General features: G+C 40.4%; 3 protein-coding genes across 4 annotated transcripts; all 3 read left to right on the top strand.

The window, feature by feature from the left end:
• The first annotated feature begins 10 nt into the window (after nt 1-10).
• LOC133713772 (histone acetyltransferase MCC1) lies at nt 11-3592 on the top strand. 2 transcript variants are annotated; one of them, XM_062139798.1, is made up of 7 exons: nt 11-257; nt 795-840; nt 1530-1746; nt 1834-1978; nt 2096-2195; nt 2276-2504; nt 3098-3592. In XM_062139798.1, the coding sequence occupies exons 3-7, from the start codon at nt 1556-1558 to the stop codon at nt 3285-3287; spliced, it is 855 nt and encodes a 284-aa protein (XP_061995782.1). In that variant the 5' UTR covers nt 11-257; nt 795-840; nt 1530-1555; the 3' UTR covers nt 3288-3592. The 2 variants fall into 2 exon arrangements, with proteins under 2 accessions (XP_061995782.1, XP_061995783.1); XM_062139799.1 differs by lacking the exon at nt 11-257 and adding an exon at nt 289-627.
• Nucleotides 3593-4537: 945 nt separating this feature from the next.
• Nucleotides 4538-5945, top strand: LOC133715949 (protein EXORDIUM-like 4). The gene has a single exon (XM_062142654.1). It carries the CDS (start codon nt 4604-4606, stop codon nt 5750-5752), a length of 1149 nt encoding a protein of 382 aa, XP_061998638.1. The 5' UTR covers nt 4538-4603; the 3' UTR covers nt 5753-5945.
• Nucleotides 5946-9006: 3061 nt separating this feature from the next.
• On the top strand, nt 9007-10234 carry LOC133717799 (protein EXORDIUM-like 2). The gene has a single exon (XM_062144541.1). It carries the CDS (start codon nt 9111-9113, stop codon nt 10041-10043), a length of 933 nt encoding a protein of 310 aa, XP_062000525.1. The 5' UTR covers nt 9007-9110; the 3' UTR covers nt 10044-10234.
• Nucleotides 10235-10450: the final 216 nt, after the last annotated feature.

The raw sequence follows: 10450 nt of genomic DNA on the forward strand, positions 1-10450 counted from the left end.
GAAAGGAGTGCATAGTCTTCGTCTTGGATGTTACCTGGGAGCTGAGACTACTTGAGAGAAAAAAAAAAGGGGAGAGAGAACTGAGTGGCACGAAAGAAACCAAAGCATAAAGGATTCCAAATCCACATTTTAACAACATCATCACCCAACAAACAAACGATTGATTCCCTCCCTGGAACAAACAAAGGAAGAAAAGGCATCCTTTTACAAAGTGATTTCAATTGGCATCCCATATCCCATTCCATCCCTCTTTTAAGGTAACGTAAGCGAGATCTCACCTGGCCGGGTTGGGTTTCTCTTTCTCTTTAGCTATCAAATTATTGCTACGTTCATTGCCAGCTATTCCTTGTTACAACTTAATTGGTTTGAGTTTGAGTTTGATTTGATCTGATCTTTCCCGAAAGTTTGAGGAACTGGAACTTGTTTCGGTCTGTGATCTGGTCCCAAGTCTTTGTCTATAAATTCAATCCTGCCCCTGAATTTCAATTCCTCCAAAACAGATTTCAATTATTCCAGTGACCCAGAATCGGGAAAGCCTATCTTACTCTAATTCTTATCTACAAAAATCATCCAGCTTCCAGTCACCGGAGCTCAGGTGCATGGTTTATGAGCCCAAATCCACCACAAGTATTTCAAATGCCTCTCTTTTTTCTCTTACTGAAACCTTTTCTTTAATTCCATTCCATCATTTTGTTTACATTGATTCTGCGGAATTTAAATACCTAATCTTTTCTGATTTCTACATCAACACTCGTTTCTTGGTTAGATGACATTCATAGTTTTGACTCCTGCAGGCCACCTCCTGAAGAGCCCCATTCGTCAAGAGAAGCATCAATCAAGGTAATACTTCAAATACAAAAGTTTCATCTCTATTCCCATATCTTTTAGCAAGCATGTTAAACCTTTAATAGAGTCTTGGCAAATTATTTCCTCCTTGAATATTGTAAATAATCTACTCAACTAGTTCTTCTGGCATCGAGTCTGTGATAAGTAAATCATTTGTGTGATTGTGAAGCATATGGCATTAAGAAAGTGAATTTGGATTTTGATGAGTAGCTGAATCGAAATGTTTTCAGACAAGGTTCTTTTTCAATGTTTTCATGTTAGAGAATCGCCATTCACTTCCGGCCCTATATTCTTACCAAAAAAAGATATATATATATATATTTTTATTGTAAAAAAAAAAAAAATATCACTTTAAGGCTAATAACCATTGAAGTTAAGTCCTGAAACAACCTAATGATATATGAAAGTTCAAAACAACTAGCTAGATGACATAAATAGAGAAGACTACTCAGAAGAGATTAGATGGTAGCAGTCATGCAGCTTCCTTTACTCCCCCGTCTATTGGGATGTCTGTATATCTTCATTATCTTGTTTTGAAATGAAAATGCTTGTATTTTTCAATCCCATGGGATTCGTGGACATATTAGGTTTCCAAAACATGTGAATGTCATGTCAATGTTTTTAACTACTATTGCGTAATTGTGAAAATTATTGGAATGCATTATTTCTTTTACACTTGCCAGAAGCTATTGCATGGCCTTTGTGGCTGATGTGGCATAAATGGAAGGAGAAGTTCATGTGCAAATTCTCCAAGTACATCAAATATTTGCAGGGGATTGACCACACTATACCAATGGTGAATCCAAATCTTCCCCGTCGTCCAACTATATGTTATAGGCCTATACAACCAGCTGACCTTGAGATCTTGGAGCAAATCCATACTGATTTATTTCCCATCAGGTACATATTCTCATTTCATCTTTCACACAGTATGTGCTTTCTACAATGACATAGATTCTTCGTAACACATATTGCTCCTCTCCACAGGTATGAGTCCGAGTTTTTTCAAAATGTAGTGAATGGACAAGATATTGTGTCATGGGCAGCTGTTGATCGAAGTCGTCCAAATGGTCAAAGTGACGAACTAATTGGATTTGTAACTGCACGAATTGTCCTTGCAAGAGAAAGTGAGGTGAGTCCTGTGTAATTATATCTGTTTTTTTGTTCCTTGAAGAGGGGCTTGGAACCACCACCATCCCCCTCAACCATAACAGACAAAGAATTTGATACAGAAATGTTGGCCCTGTAGATAGGGGATTTGCTCAATTATGACCCATCAAAACCAGATCAGACCTTAGTCTACATTCTGACGCTAGGAGTTGTAGAATCTTTCAGAAATCTTGGCATAGGTAAGAGTTGTCTCTTCATTTATGTGAGTTCTGAAATTTCCTTCAGTATATGAACATATAATTTGCTCTTGGACTTGCAGCTTCTGCACTTATTCGTGAGGTCATAAAATATGCCTCAAGTATACCGACCTGCAGGGCAGTTTACCTGCACGTCATTTCTTACAATAATCCTGCAATCCTTTTGTACAAGAAAATGTCATTCAAGTGTGTAAGAAGATTGCAAGGCTTTTACTTGATCGATGGTCAGCATTATGATTCTTATCTGTTTGTTTACTATGTAAATGGCGGTCGATCTCCTTGCTCACCATTGTAAGTCAACATCCTTAATTTTTATTCCCTTCTGAAGCTCTGATATATCTGATAAAAGATGATAATTTCTGTTTTCTTTAATGTGAAGCTGATTGTGGAAATGACCATTCATTTAGCAATGGTCATGAATTAGAAACTGAGAACCTACTATAGTCTAGTTTGCGAAGATAGCTCAAGACTGAATTTAAATAATTTTAAGGCATTCCAGTATATGTAAATTCAGTTCACTGAGGTTGTAGATTTAATTATTAATATGCATCTTATTCAAGAAGCATAACTTTTATTAGTGAACTTCCTGAGGGAGATATGTATGCTGTAATAGAATAATGATAAGAAACTGAGACCCAAACTGAAAGAAGAAAAATAATTAGTTGTGGTAAGCTCAGAACCTAAATCCAAGATACACGTAACAATATGGATTACAGATTACCTACTTGTGAAAATAATACGTCTCTCGCTCTTTTTGCTTGTACTTACTGGTGATTAGGTTACATTATAATGAGATGAATGTCCATTCGCAGGTGCAAAGTACTGTTAAAATGATAAAATAACTACTAGACTAGTTACTGAGTTATAATTATTTTATGTTGCAGAGAGCTTGTTACAGCGACACTGAATCATATGAGGAATGGTTTGAAGTTGGTGTTTGGAAGACTACGGAAGAACGAAGATAGGAAGTTGGTCTCAAAATGGTCGAAATGTAAAGAGAGCCATTGCCTTATATCGACAACACAAAGCAGGAAAAACCTGACAGCAGAATGTACAGGGTATGAATGTGTTTGATTTGTGTGTTTATATTCGTAAGGATTTCGTTGGTTGGATCCAATCAGTTGTCAGCAGACGAAGATAGAGTATTAAAGATAGACACATACAGAGAACCAAAGAGAGAGATGGCCAGGCAGAGAGAAATAAGTTACTATGATGTAAGATGAAGTAGAACTCCTGTTTGCTGCCTTGTTCTCCCTTTGTGTACCTATTCGATGCAAACCATACCAATGATACCCTTGCCTTGGAATAACACTTGAATGTAATAACCGCTGTTAACAGCACCCAATATATAAAGATAACACTGGTGTTTGTTCTTTTGAGTTGCTCTCATTCCTCATTCATCCTCAGAAAATAGCAGAAAGCTATTTTATGTTGGACCTATTTTAGTTGTGTGTGAAGGAATTTAAGGATTTATTGCAATGTTTCCATTTAAAATTCGTCACAGCAAAAGTGCTACATGGTATATACCGGCCTTGGTATCTGAATCGTTAACCGAGTCATGTTCACGTGGTTAGTTGATTCCGTACTTAATCATGTTTAAATGTCATTGGATTTAAATTCAAAGATGGATAATAATGAATGTTCTAACTGCTTTATTATTTTTCACACCTTTAGATCTAAATGTAACAGACTAACAGTAGTTGAGTAAGACTAAGTATGAAATCAATTGACCACATGAGCGGGACCGTTAGCCTTGCTACCATATATGCGCACCGTGAGTCTTGTTTGCATAAAATTTAAAAATTTCTTACCTTGTCTTTCATGTATGAGAACATTAGTTTCTTGCATAAAATAGGGTAAGGTTAATGTCGCAATGACAAGTAAAAACCAAGTATCAACAAGCTGGGTTAAGGAAACAACTGAAGTTTGAAGTTTTTTTTTTTTTTTTTTCTCCTCCTTTTGAACGCGCGGAAAAACATTACAATCTGTTGTACATATCAAACTGTAAAAATTGTATAAGGGATAGAGGAATTAAATTTTTTTTTTTCCTATACTGAAGTGGCAATTTGACACACACAAGAACAGATAAATTCCGTGCGTGCACGACCAAGACTAACTTTTGACCGTTTCTTCCCATTCATAGCCAAGTATAGCACACATTAATTGCCAAAAAAAAAAAAAGTACAGCACAAATTAGTTTTCCTTCTGATGGATCCAAACTAGTATTCCCCACAAAGTAAGCCTTGATTTGTGGGTTGTGAACGACGGTGCATGAAAATCGTACACAATGCAGGCATATTTATACGCCTGAATGCATCAAGGAATTCGACAAAAAGATTTTATACCCGCCTAATAAATCAATACTTGTAAAATCAAAGAGGGAAAATAAAATGGTTTTTCGTGTTGCAGTAGCAACTCAGGCTCTCTTGCTAATCCTCCTCCTCACTACGCCTCACTTCGTATTGGCAGGCAAGAAAGGAGGAGGCGGAGGCAAGAAAGGAGGAGGCGGTAAGGGTGGGGCTAAAAAACCATCGGCACCTTATAGAGCACCTAAGAATGGTGGAGGCGGGGCCAAGAAGAAACCATCGAAACCAGCAACACCTTATAGACCACCTGTAGTAGCCGCGCCCAAAAAACCAGTGGCAGCTTATACACCTCTGCCGGAAGCTGTGGCCACCATTGAAGTGCCTAGACCAGGGACACTATCGAGAGGTCCTGCCTGTAAGGGCAACGGTGAGGGTATCATATACAAGGGAGGCCCTCTCCTGACCGGGGAGCTCAACCTTTCCATCATATTTTACGGCCAATGGCAGAGCCAACACAAGGATCTGATCAGGAGTTTCCTCAGTTCGTTGGCGGTGCCGGGCTCGACGGCGAACCAGTGGTGGGCCATTGTGGAAAGTTACCAGACTGTGGCCAATATGCCCAACCAAGGCGTCCATATCAAAGTGGGCACTCAGTCGAGCGATGACAAGGCCTCCTTGGGCAAAGTTTTGACCAAAGACTTTATCAAGCAGCTTGTGCAGAGGGCCAAGAGCGGCAACCCCAACACTCTCGCTGTCATCTTCGCCCACAAAGATGTCGCAGTTGCAGACCTGTGCAGGGGCAAATGCTACGAGCATGGAGCGTTTGATAACATACCCTATCTCATTGTCGGAAACCCCGAAGTTGAGTGCCCTGGTTCTTGTGCCATTCCCTTCGCAAAGGCCAGCTACGGTCCTGCAGGCGACACCGTCAAACCACCAAACGGCGACCTTGGCGTTGATGCTACCATCATCAACTTTGCCTCCGGCTTGGCTTCAGTAGTCACTAACCCATCCAACGGCGGATTTTCCAAACCAGGACCCAAAACCTGGGCGATTGAGGCTGGCAACGCCTGCGAGGATATGTTCGGAAGCGGAGCAGGCCCCGGCCAACCCGGAAAGATGACAATCGACGCAGCCGGTTGTGGCTACAATGCCGTTGGAGATGGGGGTGCCAGATTCTTGCTTCCAGCAATTTGGGATCCAAAGTCGTCCACATGCTGGACCCCTATGTAATATCATCAACTCATCTCTCTGTGGATCCTCGATTGGATTGGATCCTCAATCCATCGATCTCCATAATTTTGTTAACTATGTAAGGTTGTGTCAGAGTGATACTCATCCATCAGGAGTAGTCATCACTCATTTCCCTTTTTGTTCCTTAATTCCAATTTCCAGAGAATGAAATATACTAATATTGGTTCAGAAATTTCTTTCATGGGTTAAAATGTACATGCTGATCGATCCCCTATATATGCAATCACTTATCACTGTCGTCGTACATGGATATCTTTGATTGGATTCGATCATCATCGTTGATCAATCATGTAAAATCAATCAGTTAACCTAATTTTTCTTAATTAATCATGGAGTACATAAACGAGTGGTCATCACCCATTTTCCTAGCTTCTTAATCTTTCCTCTATGATTCATTAATGACAAAAATCATCAATCTTCTTTGGCCCTAGCTCTTTCTCCCTTTTTCTGAGTACAACTAATTAATTAAATACCAGCGTAAGCTCCACCTTACCAAACTTCCTACTTAACTGGATCATGGACGAACTCACACACACAAAATTAAACTGCATAACCAACCACATGTTGACATATGTTATCGATCGACGTCTTTAAATCTTCATTTCGGTACGTTGTTGGGGCTTTTAAAGTGATGACTAATTATAGCTAGCAGAGGGAGGTAAATGTACTGCACACCATGTACGTACTGTCTTCATCAATCTAGCTTCTTATGGCTTATTTATTTCTTAGTCGAAATAAAGATACGATAGTGAGCCATATATATCAGAACGCGTGCATTAAGTTTGACCCCAGAACGCAAGTACTGCCTGCATCATCATGTAACATGCATATGGACATATGGTCGGTACGTCGAGTGTACCTCAATGGCTAACCGCACAATGCTACAAATACTGCATGTTATGAACTTATTGTTTGGCTCCAATTTTGTTGCAGCTGGTCAACAGTCTCTTTTCTTGCGCGGGTGTGCCAGCACCGTTCGGGTGCGGTCGTCGGGGGTGTCCCTTGACCTGACTTCTTTCAAGCGATTGTAGACGAGGAGAGCACCAACCTCGTCGTGGGATTCTTTCTGCCTCGTGGTGAGGACTTTGCTGAAGTTTCTTCTTGTTCACAAGTCGATACTCAATATTGCAGATTGAGCAGAGCGAAATCACCGGGAAGTATTGAGATCTTGCTAAAGCGTGACTTTAGCTTGGCTGGGTTGCTAGGGCGTTACCCTTGCTTGGCTGGTTCCGTAACCGTTGTGGTCGCGGCACTACCGTCGGCTCCCGAGGAGACTAGGACCGAAGTACGTTGACAGAGGGTTTGGTGGCACTGAAAGTCGGCTTCTGAGAAGACTAGGACTAGGAGTGTGATCACCGCTAAGAGAAAGAGAAGGAGAGGAGTTGCTCTTAGAGAGGTTTGCTCTAGAGAGAACTTAGATCATCTTAGAGATGTTGTTGTTGTATGTGAATGAGTGTGTCAGAATGAGAGGAGAATGTGTTTATATAGGGAAGAAAAAGAAGAGTGAAATGATGAGTGGAAGAAAAATAATGAAAGTGGAGTATGAAAGTGATTTGTAAAATATGGAAAAGATAGAGAAATGATGAAATGAAAGCAAAGCATGAAGGTGTAGAAACATGGAAGTGATGATGATCTATTAAAGAGATTGTATTGAAAAATATATCCAAGGAAAAGAAGAAAAGCATCTAGCTTTCTTCATGTGGGTAGGAAACATGAACATGTGAATATTGAGCTGGTTTTAGGTCAGTTTCTGCCCCTTTATTCCTTCAATTATTTCTCCAACAAGCCTTCAGAATGAGCCTTCGACTTCTTCATAAAAAATGTTCCACTATGAGTGTAGATCATCCTGAAAAATTTTCAGAGCATTATTCCATGCGGTTGGGCTGGAAATGCTGCTGGACCTCTTACAGGTCCAGTTTTCCAGTTTTGCTTCTGTAGAAAATTGGACCGATTGTTTGAAGGCCTTCCACTCAAATCTAGCTCTGGCACTCTTCATAAGAAATGATCCTTGGGCTTTCTAGAACTAATCTGGAAAGTTTTAGCTCAGTTAGATTTCATTTGGTTAGTCTGCCGCCCCTACTTCCTTGTTTAGCTCGGTTTCTCCTAGCCGAAGTAGGAAAATGTGCTAAAGTTGACTTTTCATGCTTCCATGCTTCCATAGTAGGCTTGCTTTAGCCTCTAAATATATATTTCGAACTTGTCGACAATATATAGCTTGAGCCACTGACATTGGCTCAATTTCTCCAAGACGTGCGCCTTGTCAGGCCAAAATGCTTATTTTGGGTCCAAACACTTATGATCGACTATAATTCGCAAATACTAAAATTTATAATTCGTGATAGGAGTATCGATCATACGAAGGTAGTTATCTTCATGTCATTGTCTAATTAATATTCACACAACCACGTACAAAGACAACATCCTTTTTCATAGCTACAGTAGTTTCTATATATCATATCTTGGATAATTATTGACTAGCTACTTAGCTAGGCTAGCATGCAAACTTAATCACATGCATATATGGATCCTTGCTCAGTTGTTTTGAACCACGTACAAGTTTGACCACAGCTACTAGTGTAACTAATTGAGTATATTTGTAATTTAAATTCAATATCTTCCGTTAGACAGCTAGATTGCTATATATCATTATGTATAGATTGAAAGTTAGGGTTCTTGAGCTCCGAGAAAGAGTGAAGTGAGAGAGAGAAAAGGGAAAATAATTAAAAAAAAAAAACTCTTAGCCTATATATCATTATGTATAGATTGAAAGTTAGGGTTCTTGAGCTCCGAGAAAGAGTGAAGTGAGAGAGAGAAAATTAAGGGAAAATGATTTTAAAAAAAAAAAACTCTTAGCCTTCACCACCCAAACGTCAGTGAAAATGATCTTTGTTATAACAAATTAACGTTTCTGTTACAATGAATATTGAAGAGTAATGCGGTTACAGCTACAATAGAAGCTCAGATTGTACAGGATCATGACACGTGTAAAACAACTGTAGACCATTAACTAACTATGCAATTAACAGAATTAACCCTAATTAGTAACAACACAGCAAAAAGGATGTAATAACTCGGTGAAAAAGGGCATTTTCATCCTTGTCGATATATAGCTAGATTAGCTAAATCCAAATTGAATTCCGAGTCCTCCGCTTATTCTAACCGATTCCAAGTTAGGCATATAGCCAGCTATATATCTTCTGGTGTCTGTGGGTTATTTAAAACCGTGCATGCATGCTCAGACATCACACATCCAGGCGCGGCTTCATATTAATATACAACACGAGTTCATCCTGAAGGAAAGGCTAGCAATTGGGATTAATTGGCAAACAGGAAGAAAATGGCCTTATCAAGATCAAGAGTTCATCCTGATCAGCTTGCTCTGGTTCTCAGTTTACTCTTGTTAATTACTACTCCATCCCTGGTTTCGGGGCACGTTAAACCCCCAGGCACCATCTGTTACAATGGAGGGCTACTCCTGACCGGCAAACTCGACCTTTCAATCTTCTTCTATGGTGCAATTGGGCGCACACAAAAGCTTGTCGTCAGGAATTTCATCAAGTCCCTGAATCATGGTGGTGGCACCCTTAAGCCTCGGGTAACATCCTGGTGGGACATGGTCGAGAGCTACCAATCCGTATCTTCCCCCGATCATAATGCGCCCAAAATCGCAGTTAAAGTGGTGAGTCAAATAACCGAGAAAGGTTACTCCCTGGGGAAGGTGATCACCATTGACTTCATAAGGTCGATGGTCAAAAAGGCCACCGCCGGGAAGCCTCCTGCCTCTCTTGTCGTCATATTCACCGATAAGGAAAGTGCGGTCGCATCCCTTTGCAGGGGAAAATGCTATGATCACGGAGTCATAGATAACCAGCCCTATCTCATCGTCGGAAACCCCGAAGTCGAGTGCCCCGATGCTTGTGGCTGGCCCTTCATGAAGTCCAGCTACAATCCAGGCATCACCCTCACACCGCCAAACGGCAACCCCGCCGTCGATGCTATTCTAGTCAACTTTGCTGCCGGTTTGGCTGCTGCCGTCACCAATCCATTCAACACCGGATTTTCCAAACCAGGACCCAAAACCTGGCCGCTGGAGGCCAGCACTGTTTGTAACGGTATATTCGCAAGCGGGTCGTTCCCGGGGAATCCCGGCAAGGTGGCGGTGGACGCGAGAACAGGTGCTGCTTTCAATGCTCATGGATTGAAGGGTATGAAGTTTTTGCTTCCTGCACTGTGGAATCCACGAACATCATCATGCTGGACCCCTATGTAGGTCAATCATCATAGAGAGCAGAATAAGCTTTTGGGACTAAAGTTATATTCTTTTTTTTGATGCGATAAGTAAGTTATACTCAATATAGTAAATTTCAAGAAGCAACCTAATTTTTACTTAATAGACCGAGGTAATAATTGGCTTGATTTTGGGTTCGTTTTATTGATATATTGCATTAACTTGATTATTAGAAAGAGATGATGAGTGTGGCTTTTTCCATTTTACTAGAAAGAGATGCAAGACAAATTGACCTAGCCAGATGAAAACTAATTGTTAATTTGGATCCAAAATGAGCATTCTAGCCTGACAAGGCGTGTCTTGGAGAAATTGAGCCAATGTCAGTGGCTCAAGCTATATATTGTCGACAAGTTCGAAATATATATATTTAGAGGTGTTGACACCCAAAT

The sequence above is a fragment of the Rosa rugosa genome, chromosome 6 (assembly GCF_958449725.1).
Source record: "Rosa rugosa chromosome 6, drRosRugo1.1, whole genome shotgun sequence".
Classification (NCBI taxonomy): Eukaryota; Viridiplantae; Streptophyta; class Magnoliopsida; order Rosales; family Rosaceae; genus Rosa; species Rosa rugosa.